Here is a 19,070-nt window from a genome sequence, read left to right on the forward strand (position 1 = left end):
AATTGCACACTTGAACCTCCTTGATTATACAGTTTTTATACTTTTTTTGTGTGTGTGGACCAAATACCATACTTGCTAATTCTCTTATTTCTCTGAAACGAATTTAAAGAAACAAAAGATGTGTCTTCCACTTTGGTTTCCTGGTATTTCAGGAAATTAATACAATTATGAACCCGATTTTATTATATTTAAGGCTAGTAATTGAACTACAAATAAAGACAGTTATTTGCTTTTGACTTTTGAATTGTGTTGTAGAGATAACTAAAACAGTTTTAAAAATAGATCTGCCAGAAGGTGATAGGGAAGATACATTTTTTACTTAGTGTGGACATACCTTTATTTTAAAATAAAATACTGGAAAATTTTACTTTGTTCTTATAACATAGTTGTGTGTAGTATGGTGGAGAGCTAGTTGCAAAATTATTGCTAGCTCTTCAACTTTGAGGTGGAATTCTGATAAACACCCACAGCAAAAATTTTTGGATGCCTGCATACTTCTGCATTGTTAAAAAGACACCCACATGAAATCTTAGCCTTGGAAAAAGTAGCCTACTAAGTACATACATCTTTCGTTTTCTTTTAACACAGATGGGAAGAGAGATGCCTTTTTGCGTATATTATAGGCATTATATTTTCTTGTAATACTTGGAGGTTATATATTTTAAAGTCTACTTTGATTAAAAAAACTGAAGAGCACTGTGTATTCTATGGTGAAAGCTAAGGAACTCCTCCTTAAAGTTCATGGAATTAACTGGCAGATTTTCTTGTTCTGGCTTTATTTGAATAATTGAACAGTTGAATCATCAATCCCTATTCAGAGTCATTTGTTATTATTTGGGATTGTCCCTGACTCTACTGTCTGAAACACATTAAACAGTGGTGGAAGTACAGCTGAAGTAGGTTGTTATTGTGATTGAGCTACACAGGCCCCTAGTCATATTTTTTTCTTTTACTGTTTATGCACACTTCTTATTTTTGAATTATACTTTAAGTTCTAGGATACATGTGCTGAATGTACAGTTTCGTTACATAGGTATTCACGTACCATGGTGGTTTGCTGCACCCATCAACCCGTCACCTACATTAGGCATTTCTCCTAATGCTGTCCCTCCCCTACCCCTCCCCACCCCAACAGACCCCAGTGTGTGATGTTCCCCTCACTGTGTCCATGTGTTCTCATTGTTCAGCTCCCACTTATGAGTGAGAACATGCAGTGTTTGTCTTTCGGTTCTTGTGATTGTTTGCTGAGAATGATGGTTTCCAGCTTCATCCATCTCCCTGCAAAGGACATGAACTCATCCTTTTTTATGGCTGCATAGTATTCTATGTGTATTTGTGCCACATTTTCTTTATTCAGTCTAACATTGTGGAAATTTGGGTTGGATCCAAGACTTTGCTATTGTGAATACTGCTGCAATAAACACACGTGTGCATGTGTCTTTATAGTAGAATGATTTATAATCCTTTGAGTATATCCCCAGTAATGGGATTGCTGGGTCAAATGGTCCTTCTGCTTCTAGATCCTGGAGGAATTGCCACACTGTCTTTCACAATGGTTGAACTAATTCACACTTTCACCAATAATGTAATTTCTCCACATCCTCTCCAGCATCTGTTGTTTCCTGACTTTTTAATGATCACCATTCTAAATGGCGTGAGATGGTATCTTAATTGTGGTTTTGATTTGCATTTCTCTAATGACCAGTGATGATGAGCATTTTTGCATATGTTTGTTGGCTGGTTTATGCATACTTCTAACAAATTTAACCGTTAGTGGTTTCTGTGTTCATACCAGCAAGCAGAAGAAGAAGAATAGGCATCTTCATTTTAAGCAGGAAGAGGGCTAACAATAGGCAGGCATATTTGCTGAAATGGGAAGTGACAGTTTGCAGTCTCATACAAAGGAAGAGATGAGAAAAATGACCAGAAGTAGTCACTTCAAGAATTATATCGTGGTCCAGCAATTCCACTCGTAGGTGTATGCTCAAGATAAATGAAAACATATTTTCACCCAAAAACTTTAGACAGCTGTTCATGGCAGCATTATTCATAATAGCCAAAAAGTAGAACCAGCCCAAATGTCCAACTGATGAATTAAAAAAAAGTGGCATATCCATAGTATGGAATATTATCTGGCAATAAAAAGGAGTGAAGTACTGATACATGTTATATAACATGAATGAACCCTGAAAACATGCTAAGTGAAAGAAGCCACACATAAAGCCCACATCTTGTGTGAGTCCATTTATATGAAATGTCAGAATAGGCAAATTCATAGAGACAGAAAATTGTGATTGGCAGGGGCTGAAGGAAGGAGGAATTGAGGTATTTCTTTTCGGGGTGATAAAAATATTCCAAAGTTGATTGTAGTGATGCCAGGAATAAGAGTACAACTTTGTAGATACACGAAAAATCATTAACTTGTACACTTTAAACTAGTGAATTTTGTGATATGTGAGTTATATCTCAATATAGCTTAATAAAGTTTAAAAACAATTGCAAATTTGGGGTAATTTTAAATTTTTATGGGGTTGGTTAGTTCCATTTTCCATAAGCCTGGGGGCATCCTTTTTATAGTACAGTAAAATAATCATTGGTTGATAATAGTTATGAAACTGTGTGCTGTAAGGAAAATACTTAATGTGTTTTAGGATCTCTTGAAAAATGTATGAACTACTGTCCTAAATGTTTAACATTAAACTTCATATTTGAATTCCTGGTTATCTTAAAATGACTTATTTTCCATGTATTTCACATAGCTGAGGTTGTAGCTGTGTCTATTAATGAAAACATGAGGATTAATTAAAAATTTAATTATTTTTCTCACCATTACAAAGCCTAGTTAAAATAGTTTTCAGAAAATATACTTAATTAAGTTCATAATTGTCCTGAGAAAGAGGAGCAGCGCAGTTCTTGGCCGGGTCAGCAGAACGCCTGGCGACCCTCACCTAGGCGTGCCAGAGCACAGGTTGTGATTGTCCTGGGGCGGCGGAAACCCGCGCGCCTGCCCTGCATGCCTGCCCTGCATGCCTGCCCTGTATGCCTGCTCTGCATGTCTGCCCTGCATGCCAGGCAGCACCCTTTGGAGTCGCTGCGATTGGCCAGTGTGCACCTGCCGAAGCCTCGGCTGCTTCTGTCCACCACTTACGCTTCTTCATTTATCCATGGATCATTTCGAGAGTCCGTCTTGTAAATGTTTAGCATTTTGCTGCTTTATTGCTTCTTTCTGGGGACAGTTCCAGCACTTGCCGGGCGGAGAAAGGCAGCTGAGTCTGGAGAAGAGCAAAATATGGGGACCCAGGCTAAAAGCAGACGTCATCCTTCCCAACCCGCTATTTCTATATTCAGACAGTGGATACATCAGGGAATAACTTCACATCTTCTCCAGGCAAAAAAGTCTTCCAGGTGAAAGTCTCAGCACCAGAGGAGCAATTCACTGGAATTGGAGTCCAGGTTTTAGACCAAAAGGATGGGTCCTTCATAGTAAGATACAGAATGTGTGCAAGCTACAAAAATCTGAAGGTGGAAGTTAAATTCCAAGGTCAAGATGTGGCCAAATCCCCATATATTTTAAAAGGGCTAGTTTGCCATGAGAATTGTGACTGGCCTTTGCAAGATAGTGCAGCCTGGCTACGGAGGATGAACTGCCCACCCAGAAACCATTGCTCAGATTCAGAGAGATCTGGCACAGTTCCCTACTGTGGATCCAGAAAAGATTGCAGTAGAAATCCCAAAAAGATTTGTACAGAGGCAGAGCCTGTGTCACTAAACCTTAAAAGATAACAAAGTTTATATGAAGACTCATGGTGAACATGTAGGTTTTAGAATTATCATGGATGCCATACTACTTTCTTTGACTAGAAAGGTGAAGATGCCAGATGTAGAGTTCTTTGTTAATTTGTCAGACTGGCCTTTGCTTTGGAAAAAAAGAAATCCAATTCAAATATCCATCTGACCTTTTCCTGGTGTGGCTGCACAGATTCCAAGGATATCGTGATGCCCACCTATGACTTGACTGACTGTTTTAGAAACCATGGGCCGGGTAAGTCTGAATATGATGTCTGTGCAAGCTAACACGGGTCCTCCCTGGGAAAGCAAAAACTCCACAGCTGTCTGGAGAGGGCGAGACAGCCGCAAAGGAGACTTGAGCTGGTTAAACTCAGTAGAAACACCTTGAATTCATAGACGCTGCTTTCACCAACTTTTTCTTCTTTAAACATGATGAAAACCTGTATGGTCCCATTGTGAAACACATTTCATTTTTTTATTTCTTCAAGCATAAGTATCAAATAAATATCGATGGCATCATAGCAGCTTATCACCTGCCATATTTACTAGTTAGTGACAGTGTTATGCTGAAGCCAAGACTCCGTCGACTATGAACATTTTAACAATGAGCTGCAGCCCTGGAAACACTACATTCCAGTTAAAAGCAACCTGAGTGATCTGCTAGAAAAACTTAAATGGGCAAAAGATTACAATGAAGTGGCCAAAAAGATAGCAAAAGCAGGACGAGAATTTGCAAGAAATAATCTCATGGATGATTACATATTCTGTTATTATTTCAAACTTTTCCAGGAATATGCCAATTTACAAGTGAATGGGCCCCAAATCTGAGAGGGCATGAAAAGGGTAGAATCACAGACTGAGAATGACCTCTTCCTTTGCCATAGGAAAAAGACCAAAGATGAACTCTGGTATGCAAAATAACTTCTATTAAAAGATGGTGCTCTGAAGACTCTTAACTAAAAAGAATTTTTTAAAGTATTAATTCCATGGACAATATAAAATCTGGGTGATTGTTTGCAGTATGAAGATAACGTTTCTACTTATGCAGTATTCTCATGACTGTACGTTTTTAGAATTTTATAATAAAATCACCTTTATTAAAAAATATATATACACACAATTACTGCATCTGGCTTATACTTCTGTTGCTTCAAAAATCAAAGAATTAACAGTAATTAACATATATAAATATGGAATCTAAGTGCTAATCTAGGTTGATAGTACTTTAAAAAAGCATATAGCAATATTGCATTAAATGGAATTGAGTGAGTCTATTTGGCTGACAGATGTTGGTTAAGGGAAAAGGGAATTTTGATGATCATGTAGATTTGCACTGTGGTAGCACAGAACTTGCTGCATCTCATTTCTGTTAAAAAAAACATATATAGGCTGGGCACGGTGGCTCACACCTGCAATCCTAGCACTTTGGGAGGCCGAGGCGGGCAGATCACGAGGTCAGGAGATGGAGACCATCCTGGCTAACACGGTGAAACCCCGTCTCTACTAAAAATACAAAAAATTAGCCGGGCGTGGTGGCGGGTGCCTGTAGTCCCAGCTACTCGGGAGGCTGAGGCAGGAGAATGGCGTGAACCTGGGAGGCGGAGCTTGCAGTGAGCTGAGATCGCACCACTGCACTCGAGCCTGGACAACAGAGCGAGACTCCGTCTCAAAAAAAAAAAATGTATGTATATATATATATATATATATATATATGTGTGTGTGTGTATATATATATATATGTGTGTGTATATATATGTATATATGGAGAGAGAGAATTTACTAAAGGATGTGAAGTACTGAAAACATGTTTTAAAAATTTAGTTGGTTCTTCTGCATTTAAAGAACATCTGAAATATAGCCATATTATGTTCTCTGCTGTTTAGATGTGGGTAGAGGAAGAACCACGGGATGGTGTTAGAGACATAATTCTAAACCCACAACATCTGTTTCCTAAACCATCTCCTCTTTCCTTTCAAGACCTTTTTAATGCTCGGTTACTGCTTTGGAAATGTGTCATATATTGGGATAGAACAAAACTCAAGAAGCACTGAAAGAGAAAGAAGTTAGAGAACCAAGAATTATGGAATCAGATATGAAACCTAAAAACCTAAAAAGGAAACACTAGTTGTCAAATTCATTGTGTCAACCATTACATGTCTGAGTCTGAGAAAAACGAAAAAGGAAAGCAATGAAAAGCACTGAGTCACTGCAGATAAGGAATGAGTAAAGAGAGGAGCTATGAAGGAATCTTGGGATCCATGGGATTCCTGCTGTCATGGACTATAAAAAAACCATATTCATTGGTGATGAAGAGGAGTTTTAAATTGTTAATGTTGAAATTTCAGATGTAGTAGGACTGGTGGCAACTAGGTGATATAAATTTGTGGCTTGAGAGATGAGGTCTGAATTGATCGACTTAACTACCGTGTAATTAGCAAACAGGAGTCATTGTTTCCTCCAGACACTACCAAAAGTGTAGGTAGAATTTGGAATTATTAAAATGGATTTACTGTCATGGTGAGACTTAAATTTCAGTAATTAAGGTTTTCTTCTAGTTTATTGTTTTGTCCTTTCCTGGGATAAAATATTTGGAAACCCTTGATTCTTGGAAATCTGTACTATGCCCTCTTAAATACGGTCAGATGTATTTAGTTATGTTTGTTTTTGTTAAGTGATTTTAAATTTTAAATGTTAAGCATAATTCATATTTCTTTTTATAACCAGGAACCTTTTGAGGATGGCTTTGCAAATGGGGAAGAAAGTACTCCAACCAGAGATGCTGTGGTCACATATACTGCGGAAAGTAAAGGAGTCGTGAAGTTTGGTTGGATCAAGGGTGTATTAGTATGTATATATAGACTTAATTTTATAGTTACAGCATATCTGTTGGTTATAAAATCTTCCTAACGTTCTCATCAGTTCTCAAGAGAACTCTTTTTTCTTTATGTTAACTGTCTTATCTGAGTGCTGTGGAAAACCAAATTAATAGCTTATTCCTCCTCTGCTTTTGGATATTAACTTCAGCAAAGGAGATATGCCATTTATTTTGCCAAATTATTCTTGATTATATTCTATATGATGTGTTACTGATGTATTAAATTATATTTCATTGCCTCTTGTGAATCTCATGCATTGTCACTCTTCACAAATTAAATATGAAGACTATCAAATTGGGAGCATCAGAATCAAGAAGGCTGAGCAGGGAATAGAGCTGAAATATGCCTGCTTCCTTTCCCACTACCCCCATTATATTTTGAAGAGAAGCGTATGGAAGTTAACAAGCAAGGAATACAGGAGAAATACTTAAATGTTGAGTTCACTTTGCTGCATAGGTTTAGATGGTTAAGGTTCAGATTTACTTCTGTTTTTCTGTGTTTGAATAAGCACTAAGGATCTGACTAAAATAGGCTAGATTGCCTTCTCATTGGGACTTTGGAAGGACTTAATAGGGGTTGTATTGGAATTTCAGGGAGAAATAGAGGGAAAAAATCACAATTTTAGTAGTAATTTTATTGCCTAATCCATAAGGTGAATGTGAAGCTTCAGGTAGTATTGTTTGCCTTAGATTTTAGTGTTTTAGAAGACTATGTTCTGTGTATCAACATAGCAAATAAAACTGAAAATAAATAGGGGAAACTTTTACAACTAATTTGAATTTTTAAAAATGTGAACAATTGTCATTTTGTATTGACAAATATTATGTAATACTTAAATCTGCTGAAGAAATCATGAAATGAGGATGTTATAAAAGAATAAGCAAAAGTTAAACTTGGATTGATAAAAGGGAATATGCACTACTTTTTTAGAGGGCTGAATTTTAAAAATATTTCTTGTATCTTTCTTGTTCTGTTGCTTCTGCTGCTTCACACAATTGTGATGAGTGCATTTATTTTCATACACACTTTTATATGTTACATTGTGTTTATATTAGTTCAAAAGTAAGCTCTTTTAAGCTCTTTATAAAAACTGTTAAAGAAAAGGGTTGGGTAGGAGTTAGATTTAAAACTACGTATCTTCTGTAGTTTCAAATTCATGTTGTTCTACTTTGGCTGGTTTAATGTTTACTGTATAATGTTTGATTATTCTTCTTCCTCTGTGTCTTGGCCTCTTTTTCCCTCTTAGGTACGTTGTATGTTAAACATTTGGGGTGTGATGCTCTTCATTAGATTGTCATGGATTGTGGGTCAAGCTGGAATAGGTAAGTGAAGTGACATCCTGCTTGATTTGAAAATAAGCAAAATAACTGTGTCTGAGCTCTTAACCTCATAAAACTCAAGAAATTAGAGTCATTTTTAACTACATTTTCCTTTATATCAGATTGTTATCTTGATGTTCCTTTTTTCATAATTCTGATTTGGTTTTTATAAAATGATATCAAAATTGGGTAATTTATAACTTAAAATGTAGATTCAGTGTTCTTAGACCAACCAGTTTTAGATAACGGCAGGCTTAAACAAGAGTAAGTATTCTCACTGTCTTTTCTTTCTTCGTAAAGGTCTATCAGTCCTTGTAATAATGATGGCCACTGTTGTGACAACTATCACAGGATTGTCTACTTCAGCAATAGCAACTAATGGATTTGTAAGAGGAGGTAAGTTGAATCTTTTTGTATCATCATCATCAGATTACTCTTACTAAACAGAGGTCTAAATTGTATTTTTAATTATTTTTTACTTTAACTGAAGCAACATACTAAGTCTATATAGACAAGAAAGTTGCTACTGAGCACTTCCAGACTAGCATATTTCAATGTAAAATTTTATATCAACTCATACACATATGCTTTAAGTTATTCAGAGTGTCTCGCAGCGAGAATGGAGCATCTACTTTGGTCTCTTATCCACTGGGCTGCATCTTAATTGCCTCCTCCAAGGCTTGCCCTTGGATCAGTCAGCAACATGCTCCTGGCATTTGTTCAGCATTGTAGTGGGGTAAACTGATTCCCGACCTCCATCCCCTATTGAGGGAAACTGAGGCAGTATACCTTGCCCATGGTCTAATAGCATTGTGTGAACTATACCTGGGACTGTAAATTAATTAATATATTTATTTGGAGATGGAGTCTCACTCTGTCACCCAGGTTGTAGTGCAGTGGCATGATCTTGGCTCAGTGCAACCTCTGCCTCCCAGGTTTAAGTGATTCTTCTGCCTCAGCCTCCTGAGTAGCTAGGATTACAGACATGCACCACCACGCCCGGCTAATTTTTGTATTTTTAGTAGAGACGGGGTTTTGCCATGTTGGCCAGGCTGGGCTCGAACTCCTGACCTCAGGTAATTTGCCTGCCTTGACCTCCCAAAGTGCTGGCATTACAGGTGTGAGCCACTGCACCTGGCCCTGGGACTTTAAATTCATACTTTCAAGTCTAGCTTTCTGTGGGCACTATGAGGATTCTCATTAGAGTCTATAAGATCTGCCTTGTGAGATTTTTACCCTCCCTAGGAAGAGGACCCAAGAGACTACAGGAGAATGGAATCAGGATCCCTGAAAACAAGAAGAAAAGAATTCCATTTTCCAAATCAAAACTCCTCAGTCAGAGTGAGAAGATCCCTGGAGAAAGGAGACAAAATGTCTGCCAGCACCTGTAAAGTCATGGTAGCAAATCAACTGAGAAAAGATCTATTTCATCTGCCTCAACTATTTTGAATATCCCTATTTGATGTTATATAACACAATTTCCACTTTACCTGCATCAAGTATTTGGGTGTGGGAGGGAAAGAGAGAGAGAACCAGACTGAGCTTTTCATTTCCCCCATTTGAATCAGACTTTTGGAAGGTAGAGATTTTTCAAGATTGTGACCAAAAAGCCATTTCGTTTTTCAATACCATTCGTAGTTTACATATATATACCATTGGTAGCATATACATATATATATCTATATACAAATACATCTGCCTCATAGACTTTGTGTGCAGTCTTCTGTCATGGACTGCCAGGGAAAGTAGGAGAATGTGGAACCCACACAGATCTGTCCCAAAAAATGACTACATATTATAATTTTGCCTGAGTTTCCTGAAAAATCTGTTCACAAAGGAAGAACCTAGAGGGTAAAAACCACTTGAAATTCTGTTATGAGATGTTCATACGATCAAGAAGGTGATACATTTGCTGAAATAATGAAACCCATAGAGGATAAAAGAGAAAGTTATTAATTTAAAGAATGACCAAATACTATGAAGCTTTCTTAGAAGGCATTCATTTTTCACTTAGTGACTTTGGACATCTGGATGGTCTTTATAGAATATATATGAGCTGCATCATCTGCAGTTAGTGTTTTCAAGAGATTCTTTTAGTGAATGTAAGCCCCTTCTGTCTCCTCTGTATCTGACAGATTTGGAAACCCCTAACGTGATTTATTTTGATATCATGAAAAAAGTATTTTCCACATGGGAGAAAGTAGATACAGGCATAAAACTGAGATCACATTAAACCTGTATTCAGGATTCTAAATTGAAAGTATTAGTCTTAAAATTTATCCTGAAAGTACATATTTTTTAGTTTTTTCCATTAAAGTGACCTATAATAAATGACCAGCTCAGTGGCAATAAGCAATTCTTGTGCCCATGTTGTGTATTTCCACTCAAAAGAACCAGCGGACTTTAGAGAAAAAATTGATTGCTTATCTGGGCAGGAAATGAGCTTAGACACCTTTACAGATCCAAAAGTATTGAACACTACTAGTTTCATGTCAAAAGGACCTAAGAGTCAAAGGAGCTAACACTGGCTAAAGTTTGGATAATTTGAACAGCAGTAATGATGATAACTGATTTGGATGAAAATATGGATGTAAATCCATAAGTTCACAATGAAACAAACAAAAAATCTCACTTCTAACCTTTGAAACATACTCGGGAACCATCTTATGAAAATTGATAAATAAACAGTGTTGAATCAAACTCCTGAAAGGTTTCTTTCCTGAACTCAAGGTAACCAAGAAGTCGATGAGATTTGTTCTTCAGATAATTGCTCTACATAATGAGTGAAGGAGGAAAGAGAATTAGAATATTTCAGCTTTGTATGGTTCAAAGACTTAAATCTAAGACCTGAAACCATAGAAATTCTAGGAGATAACATTGGAAAAACTCTTCTAGGCATTGGCTTAGGCAAAGAATTCATGACCAAGAACCCAAAAGCAAATTTAACAAAAACAAAACTAAATGGTACCTAATTAAACTAAAAAGCTTCTGCACAGCAAAAGAAATACTCAGCCAGAGTAAACAGACAACCCACAGAGTAGGAGAAAATATTTGCCAACTCTACATCTGACAAAGGACTAATATGCAAAATCTGCAAGGAACTCAAATCAGCAAGAAAATATCAATCCCATCAAAAAATGGACAAAGGACATGAATAGACAATTCTCAAAACAAGATATACATATGGCCAACAAACATGAAAAAATGCTCAACATCACTAATTATCAGAGAAATGCAAATTAAAACCTCAATGAGATACCATCTTACTCCTGCAGGAATGGCCATAATTAAAAAAATAATAAAATAACAGATGTTGGTGTGGATGTTGTGAAAAGGGAACACTTTTACACTGTTGGTGGAAATGTAAACTAATATAACCACTATGGAAAACAGTATGGAGATTCCTTAACTAAAAGTAGAACTACTATTTGATACAGCAGTCTTCCTGCTGAGTAATCTACCCAAACAAAGGAAAATAAGTCATTATATGAAAAAGACACTTGCGCACACATGTTTATAGCAGTAGAATTCACAATTATAAAAATGTGGAACCAAACTTAAATGCCCATCAACCAGTGAGTGGATAAAGAAAATGTGGTATATGTACACCATGGAATGCTATTCAGCCTTCAAAAGGAACAAAATAATGGCATTTGCGGCAACCTGCATGGAGTTGGAGACCATCATTCTAAGTGAAGTAACTAAGGAATGGAAAACCAAATCTCATATATTCTTATAAGTGGGAGGTAAGCTATGAGGATGCAAAGGCATAAGAATAATACAATAGACTTTGGGGATACGGGTGGAAGGGTGGGAGGTGGGTGAGGGATAAAAGACCACACAACCACACACTGGGTATAGTGTACGCTGCTTGAGTGATGAGTGCACCAAAATCTCAGAAATCACCATTAAAGAACTTACCCATGTAACCAAAAACCACTTGTTCCCCAAAAACTATTGAAATACATTTTTTTTAATTCCAACTTCTGTAAAGCTTTTACTTGATAGGAATACCTGTGAAGTATTGTTTCCCAACAAATTAAATCTGAATCACATTATGCCAATATATCCAGGAAGCGTTTTATAGAATATCCAGGGGAGAGAGGAACTTGTTAAATGACAGCATAGGGTGATGACAGAAAATTCCAGACTGGGAATCTCTGTGGAGCAAGGAATTCTTATTCAAGGCTCGAAAAAAGATGGAGAGGGGAGTTAATGGTTTAAAACAAACTTGAGATTCAGTGTATAGGTATGAGTTTTGTTTGCCATTTTAGCTATAAACTATAAACTATACTTCTTGGTGGTACCAAGAATCCCTGAGTTGGATTTCCTACAACTCAACTGCTGAGGATTTGATTTTGACTGCCTACCTTGTAAGGGCTACTTAGAAAGGACGGTAATAGAGCTAGAATTATCCAGAGGATTGGTGTCTTAAAAGGAAGTGGAAAAATGCTGTGGGAAGAATGATGTCTGGTGAACCCATCTGAACTTTTTGTAGACTGAAAGTTGACTATTAAGGGAATTAATAAGGAAATAAATTTTCTTAAAATACTATTCAAAGGCTGGGGAACATTGTGTTTATTGTTTAGTAATTTTCATTCAAAGAGCCCCATTTTAAACTTGTTGCATAGTTTTTAAAAATTAATGTTAACTAATTTGAGATAATGCCTATTTATCTTGATTCTTAACTGAATTTTAACGTGTTTATATTTTATTAATTGAATAATGTTTTATTCTCATCTCGAAAATTACGTGTTTGCAGCTTTGCAGAAGTAATGTGAATTCAGTGAACTTTCCCTAGTGTTGTGTACATTTTGCCATAGGAGAGATTTAATATTACTAATTAATTTTAACATTGGCTTTAACAGTACATTTTAGAGATTAAACAGATATCAATCTAGAAAAGTTGTACTTTGTTCTTAACTTATAAACAAATGTAATAATGTCCAACTTTGAAGTCTCATGTAATGGAAACATGCAAGGTTTCTGAAAAAGTCAAAATGTAGAAAATAAAAGATGCTTAGTTTCAGGCTTGATTCAATTTTAGTAGTGATTTGGGGTACTATTTTTTTATTTTTATTACTATTTTTTTTTTGAGACAGAGTCTTGCTCTGTTACCTAGGCTGGAGTAAAGTGGCACGATCTCGGCTCACTGCAAGCTCCGCCTCCTGGGTTCACGCCATTCTCCTGCCTCAGCCTCCGAGTAGCTGGGACTACAGTTACCTACCACCACGCCCGGCTAATTTTTTGTATTTTTAGTAGAGATGGGGTTTCATTGTGTTAGTCAGGATGGTCTCGATCTCCGGACCTCGTGATCTGCCCGCCTCAGCCTCCCAAAGTGCTGGGATTACAGGCATGAGCCCCCGCTCCCGGCTGATTTGGGGTACTGTTTAAAGCTACTGGAGGCAGGTTAGAGAATCATCACTTAAGTTCCCTGCCTTCCACATAAGAATAGCAGTGTCAAGCAACTGATAAAGTTTACTTTATTTCTGTCGTAATCCCTGCCTGCAAGACACATTAATGCTTTTCAGATTATTGCAGGCTACAGGGATTTTAGAGCCCTTTCCTTTTCTACGAATCATAGCAGTGTTCTTGAGAGCTTGGATTTTATAGAATTTTCACGGATCTGTGCAACAGGTCTTGCAACTTGGATGGTGCTGGCCAGCAGCCACCTTCACTCAGATCTGCATTTCCTAGATTACGCAGACCAGAGTTGTCCCATCTTTAATTAATCCGTGAATTTAGACTCACTCATAGAATAGAGGACAACTGCAGGCAGCCGTTCATAAGATGAAGACTGTAAATTCTTGGTTTTAATTCATACTGTATTATATGAACTGAGCAATAGAAAGGAAAGGTTTCTCAAACACTTTTTGCTTGGGGGCATTTAGTTGACTAAGTTAAAAGCAGAGGTCAGTATCTTTTCAGATGAAGGCCTTGGTTACATAAAACTTCAGATAGGTAGTTCTGAAGTTTCCAAAATCTAAAATCAACATAAACTTGCCTATTCCGTGATGAAGTTTTATGTTACTTGTACTTTAGTCAATCAACAGACAATTGTTGAACATTTTGTGACAGACACTGGGTTTTTAACAGTGAAAGACAAAATGCTATGTTCTTGGAGCTTACATTCAGATAATAATAGTAGCTATTATTTTTTGAGACCTAACTGCTAGGCATGATGCCATGGTGTTGACATACATTATCTTATGTAATGCAACATCGTGGTTAGTCACATTTAACATTCACGTGGATAGTGAGAACAAAAAATCAATTATATCCATTTTTTTTATTATTATACTTTAGGTTTTAGGGTACATGTGCACAATGTGCAGGTTTGTTACATATGTATCCATGTGCCGTGTTGTTTTGCTGCACCCATTAACTCATCATTTAGCATTAGGTATATCTCCCAATGCTGTCCGTCCCCCCTCCCCCCACCCCACAACAGTCCCCAGAGTGTGATGTTCCCCTTCCTGTATCCATGAGTTCTCATTGTTCGGTTCCCACCTATGAGTGAGAACATGCGGTGTTTGGTTTTTTGTCCTTGCGATAGTTTACTGAGAATGATGTTTTCCAGTTTCATCCATGTCCCTACAAAGGACATGAACTCATCATTTTTTATGGCTGCATAGTATTCCATGGTGTATATGTGCCACATTTTCTTAATCCAGTCTGTCGTTATTGGACATTTGAGTTGGTTCCAAGTCTTTGCTATTGTGAATAGTGCCACAGTAAACATACGTGTGCATGTGTCTTTATAGCAGCATGATTTATAGTCCTTTGGGTATATACCCAGTAATGGGATGGCTGGGTCAAATGGTATTTCTAGTTCTAGATCCCTGAGGAATCACCACACTGACTTCCACAGTGGTTGAACTAGTTTACAGTCCCACCAACAGTGTAAAAGTGTTCCTATTTCTCAACATCCTCTCCAGCACCTGTTGTTTCCTGACTTTTTAATGATGGCCATTCTAACTGGTGTGAGATGGTATCTCACTGTGGTTTTGATTTGCATTTCTCTGATGGCCAGTGATGATGAGCATTTTTTCATGTGTTTTTTGGCTGCATAAATGTCTTCTTTAGAGAAGTGTCTGTTCATGTCCTTCGCCCACTTTTTGGTGGGGTTTGTTTGTTTTTTTCTTGTAAATTTGTTTGAGTTCATTGTAGATTCTGGATATTAGCCCTTTGTCAGATGAGTAGGTTGCAAAAATTTTCTCCCATTCTGTAGGTTGCCTGTTCAATCTGATGGTAGTTTCTTTTGCTGTGCAGAAGCTCTTTAGTTTAATTAGATCCCATTTGTCAATGTTGGCTTTTGTTGCCATTGCTTTTGGTGTTTTAGACATGAAGTCCTTGCCCACGCCTGTGTCCTGAATGGTATTGCCTTGGTTTTCTTGTAGGATTTTAATGGTTTTAGGTCTAACATTTAAGTCTTTAATCCATCTTGAATTAATTTTTGTATAAGGTGTAAGGAAGGGATCCAGTTTCAGCTTTCTACATATGGTTAGCCAGTTTTCCCAGCACCATTTATTAAATAGGGAATCCCTTCCCCATTTCTTGTTTTTGTCAGGTTTGTCAAAGATCAGATAGTTGTAGATATGCGGCATCATTTCTGAGGGCTCTGTTCTGTTCCATTGATCTATGTCTGTGTTGTGGTACCAGTACCATGCTGTTTTGGTTACTGTAGCCTTGTAGTATAGTTTAAAGTCAGGTAGCGTGATGCCTCCAGCTTTGTTCTTTTGGCTTAGGATTGACTTGGCGATGCGGGCTCTTTTTTGGTTCCATATGAATTTTAAAGTAGTTTTTTCCAATTCTATGAAGAAAGTCATTGGTAGCTTGATGGGGATGGCATTGAATCTATAAATTACCTTGGGCAGTGTGGCCATTTTCACTATATTGATTCTTCCAACCCATGAGCATGGAATGTTCTCCCATTTGTTTGTATCCTCTTTTATTTCATTGAGCAGTGGTTTGTAGTTCTCCTTGAAGAGGTCCTTCACATCCCTTGTAAGTTTGATTCCTAGGTATTTTATTCTCTTTGAAGCAATTATAAATGGGAGTTCACTCATGATTTGGCTCTCTGTTTGTCTGTGATTGGTGTACAAGAATGCTTGTGATTTTTGTACATTGATTTTGTATCCTGAGACTTTGCTGAAATTGCTAATCAGCTTAAGGAGATTTTGGGCTGAGACAATGGGGTTTTCTAGATATACAATCATGTCATCTGCAAACAGAGCCAATTTGACTTCCTCTTTTCCTAATTGAATACCCTTTATTTCCTTCTCCTGCCTGATTGCTCTGGCCAGAACTTCCTAATAAAATAGACTTTAAACCAACAAAGAACAAAAGAGACAAAGAAGGCCATTACATAATGGTAAAGGGATCAATTCAACAAGAAGAGCTAACTGTCCTAAATATATATGCACCCAACACAGGAGCACCCAGATTCATAAAGCAAGTCCTGAGTGACCTGCAAAGGGACTTAAACTCCCACACAATAATCATGGGAGATTTTAACACCCCACTGTCAACATTAGACAGATCAACGAGACAGAAAGTTAACAAGGATATCCAGGAATTGAACTCAGCTCTGCACAAAGTGGACCTAATAGACATCTACAGAACTCTCCACCCCAAATCAACAGAATATACATTTTTTTCAGCACCACACCACACCTACTGCAAAATTGATCATGTAGTTGGAGGTAAAGCTCTCCTCAGCAAATGTAAAAGAACAGAAATTATAACAAACTGTCTCTCAGACCACAGTGCAATCAAACTAGAACTCAGGATTAAGAAACTCACTCAAAACTGCTCAACTACATGGAAACTGAACAACCTGCTCCTGAATGACTATTGGGTACATAATGAAATGAAGGCGGAAATAAAGATGTTCATTGAAACCAACGAGAACAAAGACACAACATACCAGAATCTCTGGGACACATTCAAAGCAGTGTGTAGAGGGAAATTTATAGCACTAAATGCCCACAAGAGAAAGCAGGAAAGATCCAAAATTGACACCCTAACATCACAATTAAAAGAACTAGGAAAGCAAGAGCAAACACAGTCAAAAACTAGCAGAAGGCTAGAAATAACTAAAATCAGAGCAGAACTGAAGGAAATAGAGACACATAAAACCCTTCAAAAAATTAATGAATCCAGGAGCTGGTTTTTTTGAAAAGATCAACAAAATTGATAGACTGCTAGCAAGACTAATAAAGAAGAAAAGAGAGAAGAATCAAATAGATGCAATAAAAAATGTAAAAGGGGATATCACCACCAATCCCACAGAAATACAATCTACCATCAGAGAATACTACAAACATCTCTATGCAAATAAACTAGAAAATCTGGAAGAAATGGATAAATTCCTCGACACATACACTCTCCCAAGACTAAACCAGGAAGAAGTTGAATCTCTGATTAGACCAATAACAGACTCTGAAATTGTGGCAATAATCAGTAGTTTACCAACCAAAAAGAGTCCAGGACCTGATGGATTCACGGCTGAATTCTACCAGAGGTACAAGGAGGAACTGGTACCATTCCTTCTGAAACTATTCCAATCGATAGAAAAAGAGGGAATCCTCCCTAACACATTTTATGAAGCCAGCATCGTCCTGATACCAAAGCCTGGCAGAGACATAACCAAAAAAGAGAATTTCAGACCAATATGCTTAATGAACATTGATGCAAAAATCCTCAATAAAATACTGCCACACCGAATCCAGCAGCACATCAAAAAGCTTATCCACCATAATCAAGTGGGCTTCATCCCTGGGATGCAAGGCTGGTTCAACATACGCAAATCAATAAATGTAATCCAGCATGTAAACAGAACCAAAGACAAAAACCACATGATCATCTCAATAGATGCAGAAAAGGCCTTTGACAAAATTCAACAACATTCATGCTAAAAACTCTCAATAAATTAGGTATTGATGGGACGTATCTCAAAATAATAAGAGCTATCTATGACAAACCCACAGCCAATATCATACTGAATGGGCAAAAACTGGAAGCATTCCCTTTGAAAACTGGCACAAGACAGGGATGCCCTCTCTCACCACTCCTATATCCATTTTTTTTAACAAAATTAGTTTTTATGCAGATTCAGCTTGTGAATCTTTGAAATGTCTACATAAGTCGCAATTTTATGTACTCATATCTGTTTTACTTTTCTCTGAAATAATTGAATACCTCCTCATTTTTGTACATAGATAAAGCCAAAAACATTGGAAATAAGGAAAAACTTTTTCCATGTACCGTGACAGAAAAGTGCTTTTTGTATTTGAAAAATCAGATTATCATTGATTGTCAAATTTTTTGTTTTATCCATTGTTTAACTATTAATTCCTACCATTATCAAAAAGGAGTTCTAAGTTAGAATTCAGCTCCATAGTTCCTTTTTTTAATAGCTAATTTCTTTGAAATTATAACTTTTCAGATCAATGAAATGTTTGAAGCAGCTGTAAAACACAGCTGTATTAAGAGGTTTATTAAATTTAACATAACATTATGTTTTCAGTTCAGTAGAACACTGTATTCTGCAAACAGCTCAGATACGAATCTGGCAAGTAATAGAATTTTCAGCATGGGTTTTTTCTTTACTCATTGGTGACCTTTCAGTTTTGCCAGTTTATGCAGTTTATTATTAATACTTCAGTTTGGTTCCAAAATTGTTTGCTGCAGAATTAGGGTTATATGTCTTTGTCTCTTGTATCTTAAAATTTAATTGATTTATTCTGGTGATCATTCACAATAACACAACACCTAATCCTGGTTGGAAGATTCCACGTTTGTCACCTCGCCTTTCCCTATATGATAAAATAATGGCAACAAAATAGAGAAAATTTGCCAAACATTAACAGGCAAACTCCTTATTTTTATTTGTAAACCAGGGTACTAGAATGTATTTCGTTATTGTCACCCTTTGATTCTTTTCCTCAATACACCAATAAAACTTTATTTTTACAAAATTTTCACTTTCTATTCCAACCAACAGTGAGTTTCACTTGTTCTGTGTCTGTATCCTCACCAACAGTTGGTATTGTCCTTTTTATTTTTCATTCTAATATGTGCG

General features: G+C 36.9%; 1 protein-coding gene and 1 pseudogene across 2 annotated transcripts in view; both read left to right on the forward strand.

Moving 5' to 3' along the window:
- The window catches only part of SLC12A2 (solute carrier family 12 member 2), a 108,294-nt gene that overhangs the window by 22,928 nt on the left and 66,296 nt on the right, over window positions 1-19,070 (forward strand). For both annotated transcript variants that reach the window (XM_055299204.2, XM_055299205.2), the window contains exons 2-4: window positions 6,514-6,633; window positions 7,912-7,987; window positions 8,285-8,380. In XM_055299204.2, coding sequence (XP_055155179.1) covers window positions 6,514-6,633; window positions 7,912-7,987; window positions 8,285-8,380 — 292 coding nt within the window. The remainder of the gene's footprint in view (window positions 1-6,513; window positions 6,634-7,911; window positions 7,988-8,284; window positions 8,381-19,070) is intronic.
- Window positions 3,035-5,501, forward strand: LOC129493259 (protein O-glucosyltransferase 2-like; annotated as a pseudogene).

This window comes from Symphalangus syndactylus, chromosome 11 (genome assembly GCF_028878055.3).
Source record: "Symphalangus syndactylus isolate Jambi chromosome 11, NHGRI_mSymSyn1-v2.1_pri, whole genome shotgun sequence".
Lineage (NCBI taxonomy): Eukaryota > Metazoa > Chordata > Mammalia > Primates > Hylobatidae > Symphalangus > Symphalangus syndactylus.